Below are 27,399 nucleotides of genomic sequence, written 5' to 3'. Positions count from 1 at the left end.
TTGAGCCTGGAGAAGCAGTGACTTGACGCGATACGGAGCACCTCTCCACCGAGACAGTGGAACCAAGAAACTGTCCCTACTCATACAGATGAGTGAGTGCAATGTAAATTGTGGGAATGCAGGGGACGGCGTAGGTTATGTTCAATCAGAAAGATTGGCAACAATTAATAATAAAATGATGTCCATGGGTTGGCAGCTGCGGCGCCTGGCTGACCTTGTTATAGTTCGTACTGCCAACTCGTACACCTGCTACACTGCGAGTATTTCTAGAGCGGCCTATCGATTGTGGTGCGGTACTCTCCAGAGTCGTGAGTACTGTCACCACATAAATGACAACTCGCAAAAGCTCAGTGCCTCTTTCATTGCAGGAGATACTCCTCTTTTGTGACAAGTGTAGCAGCCGACGGAACCTGATACATTACAAAACGCCCACAGAGTTATATCGTAAGCTTAAGTACAAGGTACAGGAGACTTCAAGTATTCAAGTCTCCTGTATGCGAGTTATTTTAGCCCAGCTAGATGGGCGTAATCGAAAACTTTACGTTTCACATACATTCACACTAACAAGGGGAGGCCGCCAATTGTGAAATTCAGATTCGATTCATACTGCGCATAAGAAAAGTTCATGGCCAGAGGTGTAATGTGGCAAAGCGCCACGATGCACTTCTCAGCCGTTGTCGAGAAAATCGACAGTTAAAAGAAACCGTTGCGGTGAAATACTCTCTACGATTAATAATTTTCTACAGCATCGTGGCGCAGCGGTAAGCGCTCGGGTTCGTAATCCGAAGGTCGCCGCATCGAATCTCGCGCCATGCAATTTTTTTATAAACTATTAATGAATTGCTTATGCATGTTGGTGAAAGCGGATCGCTCTCCAATTGTACCGCCTCCATTTTTCCGTTTTTTTAACAGGGTGTACCAAAGCTCTCCCGTCCGCACTGATTTTCGACGATGTTATAAGTTGCGCTAGTGACCGCATCTACCTTCTTTCGAAGTTAGCAGGCAACTTCGCTGTTATGCTGCGGCTCGTTTCGACCCATTCAACATCTGTCCTTCAAGTGTAACGAGCGAGTAACGGAGTTTATATTTCATACATGCCGCAGCAAATTTGTGTTCGTGGGGTCTCTATTCTAATTCGAACGTTTGACTTACACTATACGTATTCGTTTCGGAATACCGTTTCTACGTCTTCCGTTAACTATACGTGGTTAACATTATGAAGACAATTAATAACATTTGTGAAATACAACTTTGTTTGCGGAAAACATAATAATGATGTTCGAAGTCGCCAGTTTTTCCACGACAAACGACTTTCAACAACTTATTATATGCATAATTGTTGCAACTGATTGCCGGGAATTATTGAATTAAAAAAAAACAAATGCTAAAAAAAAAAAAAGGTGCATGTCGCGAGGTTCGATCCAGCGACCTGCAGATTACGAACCCGAGCGCTTACCGCTGCGCCACGATGCTGTAGAAAATTATTAATCGTAGAGAGTATTTCTCCGCAACGGTTTCTTTTAACTGTCGATTTTCTCGACAACGGCGGAGAAGTGCATCTTGGTGCTTTGCCACATTACACCTCTGGCCATGAGCTTTTATTATGCGCAGTATGAATCGAATCTGAATTTCACAATTGGCGGCCTCCCCTTGTAAGTGGAACAGTATTTCGTACCAATATCCTTCGCTATGCACCGTACTGAGGTTTGCAAAGTATGTGTGAGCTATGCTGCGGCTCGCATTCGTACTGTTGTAGGTTTCCGTCCTCTGTTGGAGGCCAGACTATATCGTTTAGTTGACATGGTTGCGGTTGCTTGTATTGGTTTCGCAAGTGTTGCTTGTCCGCTAGTGGCAGCAGTGGTGTTATCGATATATAGTAAGTGTGGCCCTATTTTTGGGGTAACGTTGTTGTTCTTCTGGGTCGTGTGACTGCGCAGTTCGGTTGGGGACTCCGGAGGAGCCAAGAGGGCAGTTCGCGAAAACGCCGGGTCTGCTGGCGGCACGCATGGACTGCCGGATGGAAGGGCTGTGGTCGCGAGGGTCCACGAACTAGTCGTCATCCGGATCCAACAAGCCTTAAGTTGTGTGGATTTTAATCCTAGCAGTGAAACCTCCACCATTGTGATATCTCGCGATTCTCCAGTGACTTGGGTTTGTGTTGCTGCTCGCAGTGTCACCGAGACAAAGAGCAGTGAGTGGAATGCTTGGGGAAGGCGGATCTAATTAGCTTTCCTCGACTTATTGTTACTAATCGCTGCATTCTATGTTTTACTATTTGTTAAGTTCAACTAGCGGTATTTTTCCTGCCTGGTGACCCCTAACGCTCCAGTGAGCGGCCCTGGAGGTTAGTGTACGTAACGGCAGTGTACGTTTCCTCGCCTTGGCGCTGCTTTCCGGTAAGGCGTGTAGTTTTGAGAGATTCCTTGATTTGTAGGTCAGTTGGTGTTTCTTCTACTCTGGTAGTAGTGGTTCCTTTCTCCTTTCGGACGCTCTAAGCACAGCACTCTGAGGTCGTAGTGCTGACCACCGGTTCCGGCTTTGGCGTGGTAGCCCGCATCTCATGGTCGTGCGGTAGCGTTCTCGCTTCCCACGCCCGGGTTCCCGGGTTCGATTCCCGGCGGGGTCAGGGATTTTCTCTGCCTCGTGATGGCTGGGTGTTGTGTGATGTCCTTAGGTTAGTTAGGTTTAAGTAGTTCTAAGTTCTAGGGGACTGATGACCGTAGATGTTAAGTCCCATAGTGCTCAGAGCCATTTGAACCATTTTGGCGTGGTGTACCATCGTTGCATTGGTTATCAGACGTTAGGTGACTGGTGACTCCCACTAGTGTGAGTTACCATCTTTTTTTTTTTTTTTTTTTTTTTTTTTTTTTTTTTGGTCATCAGTCTACTGACTGGTTTGATGCGGCCCGCCACGAATTCCTTTCCTGTGCTAACCTCTTCATCTCAGAGTAGCACTTGCAACCTACGTCCTCAATTATTTGCTTGACATATTTCAATCTCTGTCTTCCTCTACAGTTTTTGCCCTCTACAGCTCCCTCTACTACCATGGAAGTGATTCCCTCATGTCTTAGCAGATGTCCTATCATCCTGTCCCTTCTCCTTATCAGTGTTTTCCACATATTCCTTTCCTCTCCGATTCTGCGTAGAACCTCCTCATTCATTACCTTATCAGTCCACCTAATTTTCAACATTCGTCTGTAGCACCACATCTCAAATGCTTCGATTCTCTTCTGTTCCGGTTTTCCCACATCCATGTTTCACTACCATACAATGCTGTACTCCAGACGTACATCCTCAGAAATTTCTTCCTCAAATTAAGGCCGGTATTTGATATTAGTAGACTTCTCTTGGCCAGAAATGCAGTTTTTGCAATAGCTAGTCTGCTTTTGATGTCCTCCTTGCTCCGTCCGTCATTGTTTATTTTACTGCCTAGGTAGCAGAATTCCTTAACTTCATTGACTTCGTGACCATCAATCCTGATGTTAAGTTTCTCGCTGTTCTCATTTCTACTACTTCTCATTACCTTCGTCTTTCTCCGATTTACTCTCAAACCATACTGTGTACTCATTAGACTGTTCATTCCGTTCAGCAGATCATTTAATTCTTCTTCACTTTCACTCAGGATAGCAATGTCATCAGCGAATCGTATCATTGATATCCTTTCACCTTGTATTTTAATTCCACTCCCAAACCTTTCTTTTATTTCCATCATTGCTTCCTCCATGTACAGATTGAAGAGTAGGGGCGAAAGGCTACAGTCTTGCCTTACACCCTTCTTAATACGAGCACTTCGATCTTGATCGTCCACTTTTATTATTCCCTCTTGGTTGTTGTACATATTGTATATGACCCGTCTCTCCCTATAGCTTACCCCTACTTTTTTCAGAATCTCGAGCAGCTTGCACCATTTTATATTGTCGAACGCTTTTTCCAGGTCGACAAATCCTATGAAAGTGTCTTGATTTTTCTTTAGCCTTGCTCCCATTATTAGCCGTAACGTCAGAATTGCCTCTCTCGTCCCTTTACTTTTCCTAAAGCCAAACTGATCGTCACCTAGCGCATTCTCAATTTTCTTTTCCATTCTTCTGTATATTAGTCTTGTAAGCAGCTTCGATACATGAGCTGTTAAGCTGATTGTGCGATAATTCTCGCACTTGTCAGCTCTTGCCGTCTTCGGAATTGTGTGGATGATGCTTTTCCGGAAGTCAGATGGTATATCGCCAGACTCATATATTGTACACACCAACGTGAATAGTCGTTTTGTTGCCACTTCCCCCAATGATTTTAGAAATTCTGATGGAATGTTATCTATCCCTGCTGCCTTATTTGACCGTAAGTCCTCCAAAGCTCTTTTAAATTCCGATTCTAATACTGGATCCCCTATCTCTTCTAAATCGACTCCTGTTTCTTCTTGTATCACATCAGACAAATCTTCACCCTCATAGAGGCTTTCAATGTATTCTTTCCACCTATCTGCTCTCTCCTCTGCATGTAACAGTGGAATTCCCGTTGCACTCTTAATGCTACCACCGTTGCTTTTAATGTCACCAAAGGTTGTTTTGACTTTCCTGTATGCTGAGTCTGTCCCTCCGACAATCATATCTTTTTCGATGTCTTCACATTTTTCCTGCAGCCATTTCGTCTTAGCTTCCCTGCATTTGCTATTTATTTCATTCCTCAGCGACTTGTATTTCTGTATTCCTGATTTTCCCGAAACATGTTTGTACTTCCTCCTTTCATCAATCAACTGAAGTATTTCTTCTGTTACCCACGGTTTCTTCGCAGCTACCTTCTTTGTACTTATGTTTTCCTTCCCAATTTCTGTGATGGTCTTTTTCAGAGATGTCCATTCCTCTTCAACTGTACTGCCTACTGCGCTATTCCTTATTGCTGTATTACCATCTTAAGTGAATGCAATTCTTGGCTGCCTTTCTCATCGCTCGCGAAAGTGTTTTTGGCCCGAACCTCTCAGAGGTCGATTCCTGGTGCACCTTGTATTTTATTATTCCATTTGTTGTTTTATTGTATGTTTCTAAATTTTTTATATGATTGCTATTCTTGGCGTTACAGCACGTCTAAATGATTGTGCTACAAAGTTTACCATCATTTTGTCTCACCTGTTTGGTGATCACTTGCTTGTCCTTTTAAATTAACCTTTGCTGCTGTATTTGCTGCTCACCTCTATGTTTTATTTAAATTTTTTATGTAATTGCCATTCTTGGAGTTACAGCAGGTGTAAAGGTTGTGCTGCCAAGTTTACCAGCATTTTGTCTCACCCGTTTCGTGATTAGTTGCCTGACTTTTTAAATTAATCTTGCTATTGCATCGCTGTTTTACAGTATGTTTGTTACATTTTTTTATAATTGCCGTTCTTAGCGTTTAAAGCCTTCAGCCGTGGTCACTTGCCTTAAAATTCTAACTGGGCTCACATTTGCTTGTTTTTAAAACATTATTTACTGTGTTTGTATTTTATGCTCATTTGGTAAATTGTAACGCACTGAAAGCCACTATTAATTATAGAGTTGTTTATTCTTTCATTAATAACGTCTGATATCTTTATTTACTGCTGAGTCTGGAATTACCCTTTTAATTAAATATTTGTAATTGCAAAAGGGAAACAGTAGTTCAAATACAAATGGCTCTGAGGACTACGGAACTTAACATCTGAGGTCATCAGTCCCCTAGAACTTAGAACTATTTAAACCTAACTAACCTAAGGACATCACACACATCCATGCCCGAGGCAGGATTCGAACCTGCGACCGTAGCAGTCGCGCGGTTCCGGACTGAAACGCCTAGAACCGCTCGGCTACCGCCGCCGGCGGAAACAATAGTAACTGATTACAACCCCGTCCACAATTGTAACCGAACCCAGCCTTCCTTAACTACCAGGTTTTACTGTGTAAATATGTGGATATAGATGTTGAGTAAGAGAGATTGTATTGATTTTAAATGGCTTCGGAATATCAAATGTTCTTCAAAACAGTCAGGTAAGCTAATGCAAAATGTTTCTCTTACCTGTAAGGCTAGTAAAGGGGAATACACCAGCGTTGTTGATGAGGACGTCGACGCCGCCCAGGTTGTCCTTGACCCACTTGAAGGCAGCCAGGATGCTGGCTTCGTCGCTCACATCCCCGGCGATCGCGTGCAGCTTCCCTGGCGCGTCTTTGAGCGCCAGCTCCTGTTGTGAGGCACAAATTCCATACTATACACGAGAAAAGAAGAAAATGATCAAAGCAGATCTCTCACTCTTAGTACAGCCTAGTCTTTCGTGTTTTGCTGTGCGTGACGTTTCGAACGTTCTCATGACTACGTCGAATTTTTGATAAGAACGATTTACGTAATTTGAATAAATATTCTCCAGTTGTACTTGAGAAATCGTTTATTTGGTTGAGATAGTACACACAGCCCAGGTTTCAGGACCTAAATCCCATCTTCAAGGGCTACAAAAAACGAGGGAAACAAGAGACATACTGTATAATATTAACTAACACTAAAAGCGTCCATCTATCTGGTCATACCTCAATTGCTTACGAGAAAATCATGCCAGCCATGTTATAAAGCCGCAAAGTTATCAAGTAGCATGCGGGATCCCCTGCGGATGAGGCATGAAAAGATTCACTGTATTTTACTAAGATGGTATCTGTTCTTTCGGACATGTCCGAAAGAACAGATACCATCGCTGCCCATGCAGCTCATTAGAATGAAATTACAACCAAATGAAAACCCTTAGCTGCTTACAGGCGTTGACGTACGTCAACGGGGACAGATGAAAATGTGTGCCCCGACTGGGACTCGAACCTGGGATCTCCTGCTTACATGGCAAACGCTCTATCCATCTGGACCACCGAGGTCAAGTGGCCAGTGAGTCTTATATATATGGTGTTGTGGGTTGGCAGGAGAGCCAACACCGGGTACTAGAGGAAGCCGAAAGGCACGCGTTTTAGCTCACGCAGGCTGGCGTGAGGTCTGGCACAGGACAAGGAAATTAGACTTTAGAAAATCGGACGTAGATTGTGAAATACTTAACTTTAATCCATTAATGATGAGCGTCGCTCTTGACGGTACATGATTACAGTATCAATAGTAACTGGTAATGGCGCCTTGCTAGGTCGTAGCAAATGTAGCTGAAGGCTATGCTAAACTGTCGTCTCAGCAATTGAGAGCGTCTGTAGACAGTGAACCATCGCTAGCAAAGTCGGCTGTACTACTGGGACGAGTGCTAGGGAGTCTCTCTAGACTAGACCTGCCGTGTGGCGGCGCTCGGTCTGCAATCACTGATAGCGGCGACACGCGGGTCCGACGTATACCAACGGACTGCGGCCAATTTAAAGGCTACCACCTAGCAAGTGTGGTGTCTGGCGGTGACACCACACTCTGGGTCTGAGTTAAAATGATTCAAGCTACAGCACGGCTATAGTGAGCATTCCAAACATGATATATGAGATCAAGTCATAAAATCAGGGTTCCCGTATTTTGTGGTGCATTTGTAACCAGATTCTTCGAGAAAGCAAAATGTTTATTATAAGTGTCGAAAAACAGAAAGGAAAGCAGTACTTGCAAAACGAGTGAGGAAAGTTTGTAGCCCATTCCTAGTATTTTTCGGTCTGTACATTCAGCATGCAGTAAAGGAAACCAAGGAGAAATTCTGGACGTGAATTGCAACTAGAAAAAAATAAATCAGTACATTTTAGTTTTGAAAGAAGCAGGAATGTAGCAGAATGAACAGTGTCTTGAGAAGAGAGTTGTAGGAGGCACATCAACAAAAGTAAAAGAAAGCTAATGAAAAGTAGTAGAATTAAATCAAGGATAGCTGAAGGCTATGCTAACTATCGTCTCGGCAAATGAGAGCGTATTTTGTCAGTGAACCATCGCTAGCAAAGTCGGTTGTACAACTGGGGCGAGTGCTAGGAAGTCTCTCTAGACCTGCCGTGTGGCGGCGCTCGGTCTGCAGTCACTGATAATGGCGACACGCGGGTCCGACGTATACTAACAAACCGCGGCCGATTTAAAGGCTACCACCTAGCAAGTGTGGTGTCTGGCGGTGACACCACATATGGTATATGTTCTTTCGGACATGTCCAAAAGAACAGATACCACCGGTGACCATGCAGCTTATTAGAATGAAATTACAATGATATGAAAACCCCTAGCAGCTTACAGATGTTGACATACTGACCATCTTCTTATTCAGTGCGGCTGCACAAACAGTGACCGAACTCTTTGGGGAACGGCAACGCGCCGCGAGTAACGAGTATAATGGGCGGGGGCACTACGAATGTAGTGCGGGACAATACGTCGAGAATGTGGGTTTTGCGGGAGGTGTGCCAGAGATAAATCCCTGCAGTCGTACTATCCTTTGTGTCTTCGGTGGTTCAGATGGATAGAGCGTCTGCCATGTAAGCAGGAGATCCCGGGTTCGAGTCCCAGTCGGGGCACACATTTTCATCTGTCCCCGTTGTAAGCAGCTGAGGGTTTTCTTTTCAGTGTAAAGATTCTTTGTGTTAACCAGAACCACACCTGGTAAACAGGGAGTGACCGAATAAAACAAGAATAAATCAATAAACAGACGCTGACTGACAGCGTAATGTAACATACGAAGCAACTGCGAAAGGCCCGATTTGAGCCATATGCGTAAGACCGTAAAACGGAGGAGTACACATTGTGAAATGTCAATTTATGAATCTCAGAAATAACTTACGTATAAGCGCCCAGCCCGCCGCATGTCGTACACGTCAAGCACGACCGGTCAACAGACGACCACGCGAACCGCAGTGAGAGTTCTCAGAACACGTAATCGTCATGGAGCGTCGCCGCCACCGAGGGCGGAACAACCGACGGAATCATAGTTAACACCACGACGACGCTCCCACGTTTTCTCCCAAACGTCATCTACTACTAGTATTTCTGCATGAATGGCATTAACTTATCTAGGCCTGGTACAGAGTAAACAAAGGCCGTTTTCCATCTAACTCGACCAATGCGGGCTGGTACCCGTTAATCCGCCTCAGTTACCCTGTGTCGACGATTGCTGCGCAAACACCGTTTCCACACCGTTTCCAGGTACGCGTACACCATAGTTATTCTACCACGCAGACATTTGGGGTTACACACTTCTGGTATGAGACGTTCACCGGGAGAGGGTGGGGGGGAGGGGGTTCCACTCGAGGCCGTACTGCACAGTAACCCTGGGTTGGTTCAAATGGCTCTGAGCACTATGGGACTTAACTGCTGTGGTCATCAGTCCCCTAGAACTTAGAACTACTTAAACCTAACCAACCTAAGGACATCACACACATTCATGCCCGAGGCAGGATTCGAACCTGCGACCGTAGCGGTCGCGCGGTTCCAGACTGAAGCGCCTAGAACCGCTCGGCCATTCCGGCAGTAACCCTGGGTTCGGTGTAGGACGGCGGTGGGATGGGTGGACTGCTGTGGCCTGTTGTAGGGTTGTGAACCACTGAGGCCAACGGCAGGACGAAGCCGCTCCGTCGTTTCTAGGTCCCCGGTTTAATACGTACATGTATACCATAGCTTTGACATACCAGTCGTTATCGTCACTTCACCAATTACAAACTTCATGTCAATAAGAAACCCAACGGGCACAAGGCTAGAACTGTATTGTCAAGCCAAACTGTCTGCACTGCGGAGGAAGACACGGTGCCCGCTAGAGGGCGCTGGAGCACCGATATGTGTGCCAGGGTCTACGACTTTGCGTGGCTTACATGGAAGTCACTGGACAAGTAAAGAATTTCGCATATATGTTTACAGGAACCTGAAATTACGCAATGGTCCACAATCCGGTACAAAGACAATTTTTACGTTGAATTTACTGTATAATACTACAGAATAAAATTGTCTCCGTTTATTACAAATAATCGTAAAAGAAAAATTTATGGAAATCCTTTATAAAAAGGCCTGTACATCAGGCGATAACTCGTTTGTATAATTACAAATATGTATTTGAAGGTAAGACCAGTACGTATGTATTAAGTCGATACATAAAATATCATCTATTGCTTACATTTTGGACTACATTGCTCACGTCGGTTCGCAGTAATTAGTTTATTATTTCATGAAGACATTTCTGGTGAAACAACAACGGGCCTTCAAAAGATATTGAATTAAATCATATGTTCCTGAAGTAACTGAGGAAGGTAATTGTCTTATTCGTTCCGATCGAGAAACAATACATCAAATGAAACTTCCTGGCACATTAAAACTGTGTGCCGGACCGAGACTCGAACTCGAGCCCTTTGCCTTTCGCGGGCAAGTGCTCTACCATCTGAGCAACCCAAGCACGACTCAGGCCCCGTTCTCATAGCTTTACTTCTGCCATTCTGGAATACATAAAATATTCCAAAAAATTCCTGATATTTGCCGTTTATTCATTAATCAAACAATTGGGATTTGAATGGTTATTAATATAAATTTCTAACTGCTCTCCTAATATAAATTATTGCTCTTATTATGGAGTTGCTACACATTAAGTGAACTTTACATGTCTATTAGCTTATGTTCAAGGTCTCGTAGATGTGCTTCCATGGAACTGTTGTTGCTTGTGTAATCATACCCCTAAATCGTTTTCTAATACGTCCACCCATCTCCCCGAAATAATACACCTGTATGACCCGCATTTATTCTTTTATTTTCCCGCATTCAAAAAATGGTTCAAATGGCTCTGAGCACTATGGGACTTAACTGCTGTGGTCATCAGTCCCCTAGAACTTAGAACTACTTAAACCTAACTAACCTAAGGACATCACACACATCCATGCCCGAGGCAGGATTCGAACCTGCGACCGTAGCGGTCCCGCGGTTCCAGACTGTAGCGCCTAGAACCGCACGGCCACTCCGGCCGGCCTTTCCCGCATTACTAAATGCATTTGAGGGGGGGGGCGGGGGCTCTAAACTATGGCGCAGAAGTTTGCCTAACTTTGTATTTGTCCAAGAACCTCCCTGTATGTAATCTTTACTGAAATCATGTGCAAATTTTTGAGACAACGAGCCATAAATTGCAGAGATATATATTTCGTATTAACACGAATAAAAGGATTTTTTGTTTTCTGTTTTGCGAAACTCTTTTTCAGCCATCTTCTCTTGTAGCCATTTGCCTTGCCTATCTAAATAATGGTGTCAGTTTCTCTATTCTTATATTTCTCATCTAACTGAAACTTATTGACGCTTCATGATAGCTATAACACGGCTGAAACTTAATCATTGGTAGTTCAACAAACACCTCTAACGGCGCAATTTAAGCGCCACCCTTCTATCTGTTTGCAAAAAGGAAGAGGATCCAAACCATACATTTGTACACTGTCCTCGGAGCAAGTATAACATAAACGTACTTGCAAGTAATCTTCGGGCTCTTGGTCATCAGTTCCTGAGCAGCCTCCAAATCTTATTAGAATCTAGTGATACAGCAACGTATAAAATACAGTACTAGTTCGTCAAGAGCACCAGTATCACGATATAGCTCCACACGCTGCTAATCTAATGCTCTTGGTATTTGAAATTCTACGGGAAGACGAAGCACAATTAACTGACCATATTCCCACGTGCTACTCAGGGGTATATGGAACGCTCAGTCTATAAATGAATGTCACTCCTGTATTCATGTGTCTGAATACTGGTGTATCTATACATGTGGCTGTAATTCGCAAATGTTGCTCTTGTATCCTGTTCTCATTTTCTGTCTAGATAGTACTTATAGACCTGCACAAATATTCAATTCTCTGTACGCAGTTTTTGAAACAATTCATGCAGGACATATAAAAGATGATTTGCTAATTTAGATTAATAGTCATTAATATGGATTGAATGGTTACCAATGACGATTTATCATTTGTAATTGTGATCTATATATTCAGAGTGAGACGACGATTGAAAATATGTACCAATGGCGGCATTCAAACCCAGGTCTCCCGTTCACGAGGCAGATGCGCTAACCACTACGCCCACCCTGGCACATTGGCTTTGCACAACTACACAGACCACCTACCACGCCTCCCTTCTCAATGCAAATTCCCAGCCACGTATCAGTCCAGGATCCCCTGTTATTTTCGATGCTCAGATGCTATTCCAACACAATTGGAGAGTATCTGCAATGCTTTTGAGTTTAGGGGGATAACAAGTGGGATGAGGTGTGAAAGGGAATTTGGACTGAGGAAGGAGGCATCCTAGGATAGTCCATGCTGTGGTGGAAAGCCACTGTGCCAGGATGGGGTAGCATCAAGTGCGTCTGCCTAGTGTGCTGGAGACATGAGCTCGAATCTCAGCCTTGCTAAAAGATTTCATTCGTCACTTCAGTTTGTATACATACATCACACACGTTTGAGACTTGAAAAGGTCTCTGGAATCATACAGTTTCGTTTGATTTCTTATTGTGTTACCAGTAGAATTTTTATAGCATACTACCTCTGTGTATCCTGTGTCACATTTTCGCCTTGTTTACTCATTTCCTTATACTGTGGATGTTAAATTTGTTTTATATCGGAATCTGTCCCCTGTTAAGCCCATGTAACTTCGTAATAGGCGGGCCGGTGGCGGTGGCCGAGCGGTTCTACGCGCTTTAGTTCGGGATCGCACGACTGCTACGTTCGAATCCTGCCTCGGGCATGGATGTGTGTGATGTCCTTAGGTTGGTTACGTTTAAGTAGTTTTAAGTTCTAGGGGACTTATGACCTCCGATGTTAAGTGCCATAGTGCTTTTTTTCGTAAAAGGTGAGACTTAAAAAAAGTAATATATGGCGCACTCTGAGCTGTCAAAACAAACTGTAGTAATGTCAAGTGTTGAGATGGTTGCAGGGGCATGTTCCGAAAGCCAATAAACAAAAATTAAAAAGGGTGTCAGCAGGTCTCTACACACTTCGCTTCTTGTGATCATCAGTGCCTGGCTCCGAGCGTTTGGTACCGCACTTTAAGAAAATCATATTTGCTCACCATAGATTGGGAATGGATTTGGAGTGAGTACTGAGATATACAAAACGGAACTTTTGTCTTCAACGTGAATTGTTCCCAAAGTCTCTACATTACTACGGAACGGATTAAAGTTTATCGGTAAGCTCTCTGCAAATTATCAATGTCGTTACATTGGCAGTAGAGACAGATCGCGTTGAAAATAATCTTGGATTTTGTGTATGCGATTTACGGATATCCAAACAAACCGCATTCGATATCTGCAATGGTCGTGGTGTAAAGCTTTGTAGAGGTAGACGCTAGGGCGTTTCGCTTCGTGATGGTATCATAGCTGAGATCTCGGTAACTTTTTGTTTCGTTTTAGGAAAATGAGGGCAGAATACCAATACGTTTTAGGTTTTGTAATGCACATTATTATATTACTGATTGTTTTAATCCATTTTGCTGCGGCGGTGTCGTGAAATGGCTTTGTCGCCAACTGGTAGTGTCCCGAAAAACTTAGATTTGGTGCTAAGGCTTGCGGAAAATTAAGGATTCGTCACACTTATATGTTTAAGGAAGAAAATCCGTTTTTATTTTCTGCGATAATCTTTTTAACATTTGGTCACCCCTTAAATATGAATGGCACCATAATCGTTGCCCATGTCATAGGTCCTAATAGTACTGTTTCCTGATTGTGACTGATTTAAAATAAGCATAATGGCTTGGAGATCTGTATACTCCACAGGAAATGACTCAGTCATGTACAAATCTTACCTGCAGCGTAGCACTACTGGAAAACGCGCATCTTACGAGTATTGTAGCCGTGATACATCTTTGTTGTACTTACCTTTGAAAAGCCGCTTTTCGTCATTCAATTTAGTTCGATCTACATTCCTGTCACCATTGACAGTGCCAACAAAAAAACGTATGGAAATTAAGCAAATCAATCGTGGTTTGATGTTGGCCACATGAGAATCTCTTTGCACAAAAGAAAGTGAAAGCGGTAGCTTTACTGGACGAACGTCTGCATTTCATCTACCCGCTAAATGCTTTTATTACACTTCAACTGGCAACCACATCGCTGTTTGTCCCAGTCATGCATCTGATACTACTGTTAACAACCTTAGGTATCTTCTTATTAAGTATTACCAATTAGCGATGGCCTCAGGATAGTGGTTCAAAAATGGTTGTAATGGCTCTGAACACTGTTGGACTTATCATGGGAGGTCATCAGTCCCCTAGACTTAGAACTACTTAAACCTAATTAACCTAAGGACATCATACACATCCATGCTCGAGGCAGCATTCGAACCCGCGACCGTAGCAGCAGCGCGGTTCCGGACTGAAGGGCCTAGAGCCGCTCGGCCACTCAGGATAGTGCCTGAGCATTTAAACGCTACCTTGACAACGGATGTATTATCCCAAATACAGTGCAGTGCTGAAGAGTCCTTACCTTAATCTTCTCGACCCTCCTGGCCATTCCCACGACGGTGAGTCCATGCTTGAGCAGCGCCTGCACTATGGCAGCACCGATGCCTGCGCTGGCGCCAGTAACCAGTGCTACGCGTCCCTTGTATTTCTCGATGCCCATCGCTGTGTGAGCTAACTTACTGGCTCGGCTGTGAGACTAGCTAGACGAGTCGACGGAGTCTGCGAACCTCCCGGCGAGTACCAGCGATTTGGCGATTTAACGATAAGGGTATTACGCCACGCGCAAAGGTCAATGGTACGTTTATCTCTGGAATTCTGTGTAGCCCGGCAAGACAACCTTGTACTCTGTACACTCTCAAACAGATCTGCGTCAGGCGAAGTTCTTATCCTACGTCGTTGCACAATAGTTCAGTCACGACATACTAATTGTCTTATTTGACATATCATCGAGATACTTCGGTTATAAGGAGATGTAGAAAGATTTTACATAAGTGGGGGAGTAGCCATGTATGCGAAAAACGACAACCCATTTGAGTCAATTGATGTTTCAAAGTACTGCACTGGAAAGGTGTTTGAATGTTGTGCAGGTGTGGTGAAGTTTAATGGAGCTAAACTTCTAACTGTTGTTATTTATAGATCCCCAGACTCCGAGTTCACAACATTTTTGTTAAAGCTAGAGGAGGTTCTTGGTTCACTTTATAGGAAATACAAAAAGTTAGTTATATGTGGTGACTTCAATATTAATTGTATAAGTGATTGTGCAAGGAAGAGGATGCTGGTAGACCTCCTTAATTCATATAATCTTATGCAAACCGTATTCTTTCCAACGAGAGTGCAAGGGAACAGTAGAACAACCATAGATAACATTTTTTTTCATTCCTCATTACTAGGAGGGCATTCTGTTAGCAAAAAGGTGAATGGCCTTTCAGATCATGATGCACAAATTTTAACTCTAAAAGATTTTTGTGCTGCAACACGTGTTAAATATAGTCATCAGCTGTTCAGGAAATCTGGTCCAGTTGCTGTAGAGACCTTTGTAAACCTTATCAAGGAACAAGAGTGGCAAGATGTTTATAGCGCTGATACAGTAGACGAAAAATATAATGCTTTTCTCAAGATTTTTCTCGTGCTCTTTGAAAGTTGCTTTCCGTTAGAACGTTCAAAACAGGGTACTAGCACAAACAGGCAGCCTGGGTGGCTGACTAGAGGGATAAGAATATCTTGTAGAACAAAGTGGCAATTATATCAAAACGTTAGAAACATCTAAATGCAGTAGCCCACTACACACAGTATTGTAAGGTGCTTAAAAATGTTATTAGCAAGGCAAAAAGTATGTGGTATGCAGACAGAATAGCTAAGTCTCAGGATAAAATTAAAACCATATGGTCAGTCGTACAGGAAGTGGCTGGTCTGCAGAGACAGGTCGAGGATAAAGAATCAGTGCGTAGTGGGAATGTCCGTGTTACTGATAAGTCGCGTACATGTACAGTATTTAATAATCACTTTCTGAATATAGCAGGTGAACTAAATAGAAACCTAGTCCCAACAGGGAATCATATAGCGCTCTTAGAAAAAGGTGTTCCGAGACTGTTACCTGAAATGTTCCTCCATGATACTGACAACAGGGAGATTGAGTTAATAATTAAATAACTAAAGACCAAGAACTCTCATGGATATGACGGGGTATCTAGAAGAATACTGAAGTGTTGTCTTATGTATGTTAGCCCAGTACTTAGCCATATCTGTAACTCTTCCTTTAGGAGTGGTCGGTTTCCAGACCGATTAAAGTACTCGGTAGTGAAGCCACTTTATAAAAAGGGAGACATTGATAATGTTGACAATTTTAGACCTATTTCTATGCCATCGGTGTTTGCTAAAGTTTTCGAGAAGGTTGTTATATACAAGGTTACTGGAGCATTTAAATTCACATAATTTGCTGTCACATGTTCAGTTTGGTTTTAGAAATGGTTTAACAACTGAAAATGCTATATTCTCTTTTCTCTGTGAGGTTTTGGACGGATTAAATAAAAGGTTGCGAACGCTAGGTGTTTTCTTTGATGTAACGAAGTCTTTTGTCTGTGTTGACCACAAAATATTACTGCAGAAGTTGGACCATTATGGAGTAAGAGGAGTAACTTACAATTGGTTCGCCTCTTACTTTAAGAACAGAAAGCGGAAGGTAATTCTCTGCAATATTGAGAGTGGTAGTGATGTTCCGTCCCAATGGGGCACTGTTAAGTGGGCCGTTCCCCAAGGGTCGGTGCTGGGGCCACTGCTGTTTCTTATTTATACACTCCTGGAAATTGAAATAAGAACACCGTGAATTCATTGTCCCAGGAAGGGGAAACTTTATTGACACATTCCTGGGGTGAGATACATCACATGATCACACTGACAGAACCACAGGCACATAGACACAGGCAACAGAGCATGCACAATGTCGGCACTAGTACAGTGTATATCCACCTTTCGCAGCAATGCAGGCTGCTATTCTCCCATGGAGACGATCGTAGAGATGCTGGATGTAGTCCTGTGGAACGGCTTGCCATGCCATTTCCACCTGGCGCCTCAGTTGGACCAGCGTTCGTGCTGGACATGCAGACCGCGTGAGACGACGCTTCATCCAGTCCCAAACATGCTCAATGGGGGACAGATCCGGAGATCTTGCTGGCCAGGGTAGTTGACTTACACCTTCTAGAGCACGTTGGGTGGCACGGGATACATGCGGACGTGCATTGTCCTGTTGGAACAGCAAGTTCCCTTGCCGGTCTAGGAATGGTAGAACGATGGGTTCGATGACGGTTTGGATGTACCGTGCACTGTTCAGTGTCCCCTCGACGATCACCAGTGGTGTACGGCCAGTGTAGGAGATCGCTCCCCACACCATGATGCTAGGTGTTGGCCCTGTGTGCCTCGGTCGTATGCAGTCCTGATTGTGGCGCTCACCTGCACGGCGCCAAACACGCATACGACCATGATTGGCACCAAGGCAGAAGCGACTCTCATCGCTGAAGACGACACGTCTCCATTCGTCCCTCCATTCACGCCTGTCGCGACACCACTGGAGGCGGGCTGCACGATGTTGGGGCGTGAGCGGAAGACGGCCTAACGGTGTGCGGGACCGTAGCCCAGCTTCATGGAGACGGTTGCGAATGGTCCTCGCCGATACCCCAGGAGCAACAGTGTCCCTAATTTGCTGGGAAGTGGCGGTGCGGTCCCCTACGGCACTGCGTAGGATCCTACGGTCTTGGCGTGCATCCGTGCGTCGCTGCGGTCCGGTCCCAGGTCGACGGGCACGTGCACCTTCCGCCGACCACTGGCGACAACATCGATGTACTGTGGAGACCTCACGCCCCACGTGTTGAGCAATTCGGCGGTACGTCCACCCGGCCTCCCGCATGCCCACTATTCGCCCTCGCTCAAAGTCCGTCAACTGCACATACGGTTCACGTCCACGCTGTCGCGGCATGCTACCAGTGTTAAAGACTGCGATGGAGCTCCGTATGCCACGGCAAACTGGCTGACACTGACGGCGGCGGTGCACAAATGCTGCGCAGCTAGCGCCATTCGACGGCCAACACCGCGGTTCCTGGTGTGTCCGCTGTGCCGTGCGTGTGATCATTGCTTGTACAGCCCTCTCGCAGTGTCCGGAGCAAGTATGGTGGGTCTGACACACCGGTGTCAATGTGTTCTTTTTTCCATTTCCAGGAGTGTATAAATGATATGCCTTCTAGTATTACAGGTGATTCAAAAATATTTCTGTTTGCTGATGACACCAGCTTGGTAGTGAAGGATCTTGTATGTAATATTGAAACAGTATCAAATAATGTAGTTCATGAAATAAGTTCATGGCTTGTGGAAAATAATGTGATGCAAAATCACAGTAAGACTCAGTTTTTACAGTTTCTAACTCACAATTCAACAAGAACCGATATTTTGATCAGACAGAATGGGCGTATTATAAGCGAGACGGAACAGTTCAAATTCCTAGGCGTTCGGATAGATAGTAAGCTGTTGTGGAAAGCCCATGTCCAGGATCTTGTTCAGAAACTAAATACTGCTTTATTTACCATTAGAACAGTATCTGAAGTAAGTGACACTTCAACACGAAAAGTAGTCTACATTGCATATTTTCATACGCTTATGTCGTATGGTATTATTTTTTTGGGTAATTCTTCTGATTCAAAAAGGGTATTTTTGGCTCAGAAACGGGCTGTTCGAGCTATATGTGGTGTAAGTTCGAGAACATCTTGTCGACCCCTATTCAATAGTCTGGGAATTCTGACATTGCTCTCACAGTATATATTTTTTTATGTCGTTTGTTGTTAGCAATATTAGACTATTTCCAAGAGTTAGCAGTTTTCACTCAGTTAATACTAGGCAGAAATCCAATCTGCATGTGGAATGCACTTCCTTGACTCTTGTGCAGAAAGGAATGCAGTATTCTGCTGCATCCATTTTCAATAAGCTACCACAAGAACTCAAAAATCTTAGCAGTAGCCCAAACTCTTTTAAGTCTAAACTGAAGACTTTCCTCATGGCTCACTCCTTCTATTCTGTCGAGGAGCTCCTGGAAGAGCTACAAAATTAAGCAAATTCCAGTGTTACATTGTTGATTTTCTTTATTTAAACTTACGACTTGTCACCTGAATATGTTTCTTTATATTTCATTTTATCTGTTTCTGATATCGTGTTATAATTTCATGTATTGACTCGTTCCATGACCATGGAGACTTCTCCTTAATTTGGTCCCACGGAACAATAAATAAATAAATAAATAACGAAATGTACCAGGGGCAAGCAATAAGTAATGCAACACTTTTTTTCCCGGCAAATTTCAGCTGAAAAAAATGCGGCATTTGCTGTGGGACATCGTGGAATATTGCCGTTTCAGACCAGATTCTTTAAGTTCCTATAGGTGGCAGCGCTTTACATAGCCTTCAAAATGGCGTCTGTCACGGAGGCGAGTTCCAAGCAGAGAGTTGTAATTGAGTCTATTTAGCTGGAAAAACAGAGCATCGCATATATTCATAGGGGCTTTCAGAAGGAATACGGAGACCCGGTAGCGACAAAAGCACGGTGAGTCGTTGGGCGTTGCGTCTGTCGTCATCGCAACGAGGTCGAGCAGAGCTGTCTCATCTTCCGCGTGCCGGCTGGCCGCACACAGGACTGTGACACTTGCAATGTTGGAATAAGCGGACACTCTCATTCGAGGTGATCGACGGATCACAATCAAGCATCTCGCTGTTTGCCTCTGATGGTAGTCCTGACATACTGTCACTAGCTGGGGTATTCAAAAAGGTGTGTTGCCCCCCTGGGTTCTTCGCCCCCTCACAGAAGACGATAAGGAGCAACGGAGGCCCATCGGTGCTTGATTGTTTGTGTTTCAGGAGGCTCAAAAAATTCAAATTGCTCTGAGCACTATGGGACTCAACTGCTGATGTCATTAGTCCCCTAGAACTTAGAACTAGTTAAACCTAACTAACCTAAGGACATCACAAACATCCATGCCCGAGGCAGGATTCGAACCTGCGACCGTAGCGGTCTCGCGGTTCCAGACTGCAGCGCCTTTAACCGCACGGCCACCTCGGCCGGCAGGAGGCTCATTGTGACAATTTTTGTCGAACATTGTCCAGGGCGATGAAACATGAGTTAATCACTCCGAACTGTAAACAAAACGATACCACCTCTCCTCCGAAGAAAATTTTCAAAGCCGGAACCTCAAACGGTAAAGTCGTAGCGACGGTCTTATGAGACTCTGACTGGGATATTCTGTTTGATGCCCTCTCCCATGGTGCAACCTGCAACTCCGAAACGTATTGTGCTACCCTCACGAAACTGAAGAAACGGTATCAGCGTTTCCATCGCAACAAAAATGCAAATTAACTTCATCTCCATGACAACGAAAGGCCTCACACAAGTCTGCGCACCCGAGAGGAACTCACAAAACTTGATTGGACTGTTCTTCCTCGCCCACCCTACAGCCCGCATCTCGTACCTCTCAAATTCTATCTCTCTGCCCGATGAAAGATGAACTCCATGGGGAGCAGCATGTGGATGATGGGGAGGTTACCCATGCAGCAAGGCTTGACTCCGACGTCGACAACCAGAGTGGGTATCACGCGGATGTGCAGTCCTGCCAGTAAGGTGGCGTAAGGCCGCCGCATTGAACGGCGATACTGTTGAGAAATAGGCTTCTGTAGCCATGAGGCTAAGGAGTAATATGGGGTATTGGAATCCTCAATAAAAGTGTGGGGTCCTGCCCACTCGTCTGATATAGGTATCCTAAAGGATGCTGCGTTCTCGGAATGCTATACAATAGTTCAAGCAAATCACTTTATTTATTTATTTAACCTGGCAAGATTAGGGCCAGCAGGCCCTCTCTTACATCTAACCAGGCATTCTACTTATTTTACATTCATATGTTTTAGTAGGCATGTTAAATTACATCTAGTACAAAAAATGAAATAAACGATTACAAAGGCACACCTGGAAAAATACATACATATAGAGTTTATATTCGTAGATCATGAGTTCAAATGGCTCTGAGCACTATGGGACTTAACAGCTATGGTCATCAGTCCCCTAGAACTTAGAACTACTTAAATCTAACTAACCTAAGGACGTCACACAACACCCAGTCATCACGAGGCAGAGAAAATCCCTGACCCCGCCGGGAATCGCACCCGGGAACCCGGACGCGTGAAGAGAGAACGCTACTGCACGACCACGAGCTGCAGACACATCATAAGTAGTGTTATAATTAGACATTATTGAAGAGACAGATTTTAGATAGGAGTGCTAGCAGCAGGGAGTATGAGGGGGGCTGATGGTGAAGGGAGGAGAAGAATAGAGACATGATGAAACATAATTAAGGAAATATAAAGGAAAAGAAGATTGTGTGGCTAATAGAGATACATGAAGAGGAAGGCATCTTAGGAGCAAGATAGGAGATGCTAGATTTGCCATTTGACAGATGAGAATATTGGCCTTGTACATTAATTTTGTGGAAAACATTATGAGGATGATAGTAGGAATTGCTTCAACTTCTTCTTAAAAGCGGTAGTGGATTGAATTTGGCGCAAGGTAAGGGGCAGTTTGTTCCAGAGGCGGACAGCGGCAACTGAGGAGGTGTTTGCAAAAGTTTTTGTTTTGTGAGTAGGCACAGTTAGGATGCCAAATAAGAGTGACGTCGTGTTTAGATTATGATGGCATGACAGGTTTTTAATCTCTGAAGCAAGATACTGGGGTGCTCGCGCGACGAGGAGTCGGCGAATGTTGCAGGTGTAACGCACACAGGCATTCATGGTTAGTTCTAGTCGTCTTTTGTTTTCACTACTCATGCCTTGTTTTTATTACAATGAAGAAGGTAGATAGATGGTTCAGATGGCTCTAAGCACTATGGGACTTAACGTCTGAGCTCATCTGTCCCCTAGACTTAGGACTACTTAAACCAAACTAACCTAAGGACATCACACACATCCATGCCCTAGGCAGGATTCGAACCTGCTCCCGTAGCAGCAGCGCGGTTCTGGTCTGAAGCGCCTAGAACCGCTCGGCCACAGTAGACAACACTTAACTTTGTATTACAAGAACGTGTCGCAAGCGATGGGCGACAGCAAACAGTCAGTGTCCTTCTCTATATACTATGTCCATACAAGCAATGGATGTGGGTCACTAATAACTGCTGTCGTAGTGCTCTCCTAGCGCCCGTCTAGTACTGTGTCCGAGGCTGGCAGGAGCGGCGCTTATATTCTCTTCTTGTAGAGGCTGCTCCTGGCGTGGCATGGTCCCAGTCAGAGAGCCATTGGCTGACATCGTCTCACAGCCTTCATTGCTCTTACGTTCTTCATATTAGTGCCGGGGCTTGTCGATATGCCGGAACATTCCTTCCCCTCCGCCCCCCGCCCCAAAGCGACGAACCGTCGTCGTGTAGGGAGCGCGACCACGACGGGGAAGACAGAAGTGTGGGCACCTCGCTGGACCGGAAGCTGTGGCTGCAGGGGACGTCAAGCTTCCGGTCGTGCCCCGCCATCCGGCCTGCGCTCTGGCGGAAACGTCTCCCAGAAAACAAACAGAAGGGTACGCATCCGAATCCTGATACCAGGAATCATATGAAGAAGGCGGTGATTGCTGCGGCGTGGGAGGGTGCAGCTCCATCGGTAGGACGAGAGGAGGCGGAGGGGGCGAAGGCTCCCTCTCCGTGGAGTTGTCCCACGGTGTCGTGAGGACACCCTCCGGCGGCTGCTTTGGCCGCGATGTCCTCAGGACCCGTGAATATGGCGGAAGAGACACTGCAAGACCATCGTGCGCATGACAGAGGTGAAGTTGATTTTAATGTCGACGCTGCAAGCCATCTGGACCTGAAATGAGATACATGCAAGCGCCAAGTTGACGATTTAGCTCGCCTCACCCCCACCGTTTTCTGCCGCTATAAACCCCGTAAAAGACAATATCAAGTGGCGCGAAGCGGTACTTACGGCCTTCTTTCGGCGCCGGACGCTGAGGAGAGTGGAACAGGTGGAGGAGTGTCCAATAGCAGCGGCAGTGAAGCGGCGATGGCCCACTCGTGGGTGCGAACAATATGAAGCAAGAAACAGTTCTAGTGCTTGATCCCTGGTGTATGCGGCGCGAACTTTGTCCGTCTACTGCTTGAAGGTTCTGAGAAAACCTTCCGCTTCGCCGTTTCACTGTGGATGGAACAGTGCACCGGTTACATGTTGTATGCCATGGTGTTCACAGAATGTTTCAGATTCATTTAACGTGAAATGAGATCCTTTGTCTGACACTATTGCTTCAGGTAAACCTTCTAGGCATAAAATAGACGACACCTGAATTGTGCTACGTGAAGTTCATTGGCACAGCAAAACGGAACTTGATATACGAGACAATCACAATCAACCAGTGAGTGTTCCAAAAAGGTCCCACAAAGTCTGTTTACACACGTTGCCATGGTAACTGCAGCTTAGGCCAAGCAGAGAATTTTTATGGCGGAGCGGACTGATTTTTCGCACATGCGTGACATTGTGACGTCATCTGTTCTATTTGGGCGTCCACACCCAAGTACAGTGTCGACGCGCTATCTGTTTCGTAAGAACAGTCCCCCAGTGTCCTTGAAGAAGTAACTACTACATTTCTCTTTGCAAAGTCTTAGGGATCAACACACGTGACTGTGCACTGTCATTTTGAACAAGAACTACACCTTTCTGTACAGCGAGACTATGCCGACGGGCAAAGTATCAGCGCACTACACAGTTCTTTATGCTAGGCAAGAAGCAAGGCCAAGATGTGCGAATATATGTTCAAATCTGGATCAGCTTCCGTGGCCTGTGCAAATTTTCTTATAGTTCAGCCGAAAAGACTGAAGCAATTCAGAATCCTGAGCATCGATGTGACAACAATATATAGCAGAAGCGTCAAAGTCTGCACCAGGGTTGATCAGGAAACGTGTAAGCGCATCCGCATTACCATGTTAGGCCGTCGGACGATACACAAGCTCGTACTGGTGTACTGAGACAACAACAAAGCCCGTCTTTGTAATTCTTGGGCAGTTCGTACAGGAACCGGTTCCGTCGGATGAAACAAGGACTGCAAAGGCTTGTCATCCGTTACTAAGCAGAATTTTCTGCCATACAAATAGTGGTGGAATTTGGTGACACCGTACACAATAGACAAAGCCTCTTTCTCGATTTGTGAATAGCTACACTGAGCTTTGGACAACGCTTTCGACGCAAAAGTAATAGGCCAGTCTTTATCACCAATTCTATGCGAAAGCACTGCACCGATTCCGTAAGCGTACAACTGGTTTGTCAGGATCAAAGTGAACTAAGCGTCGACCACTGAGCAATGAATCTTTAAGTTTTTGAAAAGCTACTTGGCACTCATCTGTCCAAATAAAGGGGACATTCTTGCGACGCAACCGATGCAATGACGCTGCTATTTGCGCAGCATTCGGTATGAACTGAATATAATACACTACTGGCCATTAAAAATGCTACACCAAGAAGAAATGCAGGTGATAAACCGGTATTCATTGGACAAATATATTATACTAGAACTGACATGTGATTACATGTGCACGCAGTTTGGGTGCACAGATCCTGAGAAATCAGTACCCAGAACAACCACCTCTGGCCGTAATAAGGGCCTTGATACGCCTCGGCATTATTGAGTCAAACAGAGCTTGGATGGCGTGTACAGGTACAGCTGCCCATGCAGCTTCAACACGGTACCACAGTTCATCACGAGTAGTGACTGGCGTATTGTAAAGACCCAGTTGCTCGGGCATCATTGACCAGACGTTTACAATTGGTGGGAGATCTGGAGAATGTGCTGGCCAGGGCAGCAGTCGAACATTTTCTATATTCAGAAAGGCCCCTACAGGATCTGCAACATGTAGTCGTGCAGTATCCTGCTGAAATGTAGGGTTTCGCAGGGATCGAATGAAGGGTAGAGCCACGGGTCGTAACACACCTGAAATGTAACGTCCACTGTTCAAAGTGCCGTCAATGCAAACAAGAGGTGACCGAGGCGTGTAACCAATGGCACCCCATTCCATCACGCCGGGTGATACGCCAGTATGGCGATTACGAATACACGCATCCAGTGTGCGTTCACCGCGATGTCGCCAATCACGGATGCTACCATCATGATGCTGTAAACAGAAACTGGATTCATCCGAAAAAAAATGGCGTTATGCCATTCGTGCACCCAGCTTCATCGTTGAGTACACCATCGCAGGCGCTCCTGTCTGTGATGCAGCGTCAAGTGTAACCGCAGCCATGGTCTCCGAGCTGATAGTCCATGCTGCTGCAAACGTCGTCGACCTGTTCGTGCAGATGCTAGTTGTCTTGCAAACGTCCCCATCTTTTGACTCAGGGATCGAGACGTGGCTGCACGATCCGTTAGAGCCATGCGGATAACATGCCTGTCGTCTCGACTGCTAGTGATACAAGTCGGGTGGGATCCAGCACGACGTTCCGTATTACCCTCCTGAACCCGCCGATTCCATATTCTGCTAACAGTCATTGGATCTCGACCAACGCGAGCAGCAATGTCGCGATACGATAAACCGCTATCGCGATAGGCTACAATCCGACCTTTATCAAAGTCGGAAACGTGATGGTACGCATTTCTCCTCCTTACACGAGGCATCACAACAACGTTTCACCAGGCAACGCCGGTCAACTGCTGTTTGTGTACGAGAAATCGGTTGGAAACTTTCCTCATGTGAGCACGTTGTAGGTGTCGCCACCGGCGCCAACCTTGTGTGAATTCTATGAAAAGCTAATCATTTGCTTATCGTAGCATCTTCTTCCTGTCGGTTAAATTTCGCGTCTGTAGCACGTCATCTTCGTGGTGTAGCAATTTTAATGGTCAGTAGTGTTCAATAATACTCCTGGTAACACAGTATCTGACATTTTTGAGCAGTGTCATGTAATTTATATATGCTTTGATAGCTTTTAATAAAGTGACGTCAAAACAAAAGAGAAATAACTCTAATTATACTATGAACAGTGCAATGTTAATTAAGCCCGACGCACATCAGCAGTCAGCAAACTAACTCAGTACTCAGTGTGGTTACGGAATAATAAATAAGTAATTCATCTTGAATACCAATGTAAGATAACAACCATAATCTTTTGCAGATAAAATCTTATACTAGAACTAGAATCCTGTGACCAGGCCTTTCTGCCTGGGATGTTATCTCGCAAACTTGAGAAAATCTGGAAGTGAAATATATTAAGTCATTCGTAGCGGCCGCATAGCTCTCGTGGAATCTGAAAGAAAGCTTAGTGTCCTAACCGGTGGCGTGCCTCGAAGATGAGCTGAAAGAAAACTACTAATTATTTTCTAGTATAGCGCCTAATAGTGCTCAATATTTGATTAAGGCCACGTCTACTCAGGACAAGCAAGGTTTAGGTTTACAAATAATTACGTACCTTACACAAATTTTAGGTCATGAACGACTATGTTTTAGTTCCGTTTACGACTTACATAGACTATTACAGCAAGATGAACCTCAGAAATCTTTCTTTCCTCTTCGAGTCCAACAACAGAAGAAGATTAAAAAAAAGTAGAAAGTTCAGACACAGAATCTCGAATGTCCATGGAATATATTGCAACACAATGCATTTGTTTAATCTTTGGCATTATCGCCAGCTATTCATACAATAATTATCACTACTTGGCATTTACAAACTTAAAATTCATGACCACCCCAGGAGACACAGTTCAGCAATTGTCCCATTAATAGAGAAGTGTTGGCGCACGAAACGAAAATTTTGTTCATTTAAGTAATTTACGCTTGCCTTTCTTACCTACTTCTCTCTATTACCAACTCTTAAGCTCTTCATCTCAGAGTAGCACTTACACAGAGGATCTTCAGTTATTTCTTGGATGTATTACAATCCCTTGTGTTTACTTCAGTTTATTCCCTCTACGGCTGCCTCAGGTATCACAGAATTTATTTCTGATGTTATATCGTCCTTTTTTATTTGTCGTTCGGAATTAACAAAGCGAATATTAAAAAAAGAAGACTACAATTTAAAATAAGACGGATTCAGAGCTACATAATGCTAAATTTTACACTACAAGACTTATTTTTTTAAGGCAGTTAGCGGCATTGTTCATGTGTTATGTCCTCAAGTTCACTGCTAAAGCCATTCACGGCGCACTCGATACGGTGGGACATCTACATCTACATAGATACTCTGCAAGCAACCGTACGGTGCGTGGCAGATGGTAACCTGCACCACTACTCGTCATTTCCTTTCCTGTACCATTCGCAAATAGAGCGAGGGAACAACGATTATCTGTATGCGTTCGTATAAGTCATAATTTTTCGTATGTTATCTTCTTGGTCCTTGCGCGCAACGTACACTACTGGCCATTAAAATTGCTACACCAAGAAGAAATGCAGATCATAAACGCGTTTTCATTGGGCAAATATACTATACTAGAACTGGCTTGTGATGAAATTTTCACGCAATTTGGGTGCATACATCCTGAGAAATCAGTACCCAGAACAACCACCTCTGGCCGTAATGACGGCCTTCATACACCTGG

At 44.6% G+C, this 27,399-nt stretch overlaps 2 protein-coding genes across 2 annotated transcripts in view; both read right to left on the bottom strand.

Annotated features, from left to right (window-relative positions):
- Positions 1 to 14,571, bottom strand: part of LOC126456811 (farnesol dehydrogenase-like) — a 44,696-nt gene extending 30,125 nt beyond the window's left edge. Inside the window, exons 1-2 of the mRNA XM_050092605.1 lie at positions 14,354 to 14,571; positions 6,019 to 6,181 (exon numbers count right to left, since the gene is read on the bottom strand). Coding sequence (XP_049948562.1) covers positions 6,019 to 6,181; positions 14,354 to 14,491 — 301 coding nt within the window. The 5' untranslated portion in view covers positions 14,492 to 14,571. The remainder of the gene's footprint in view (positions 1 to 6,018; positions 6,182 to 14,353) is intronic.
- The window catches only part of LOC126456809 (dehydrogenase/reductase SDR family member 11-like), a 434,906-nt gene that overhangs the window by 330,199 nt on the left and 77,308 nt on the right, over positions 1 to 27,399 (bottom strand). The window lies entirely within an intron of this gene.

This window comes from Schistocerca serialis, chromosome 2, assembly GCF_023864345.2.
Source record: "Schistocerca serialis cubense isolate TAMUIC-IGC-003099 chromosome 2, iqSchSeri2.2, whole genome shotgun sequence".
Lineage (NCBI taxonomy): Eukaryota > Metazoa > Arthropoda > Insecta > Orthoptera > Acrididae > Schistocerca > Schistocerca serialis.
The sequence above is the reverse complement of the archived record's forward strand: the minus strand, read 5'-3'. Positions and strand labels throughout refer to the sequence as shown.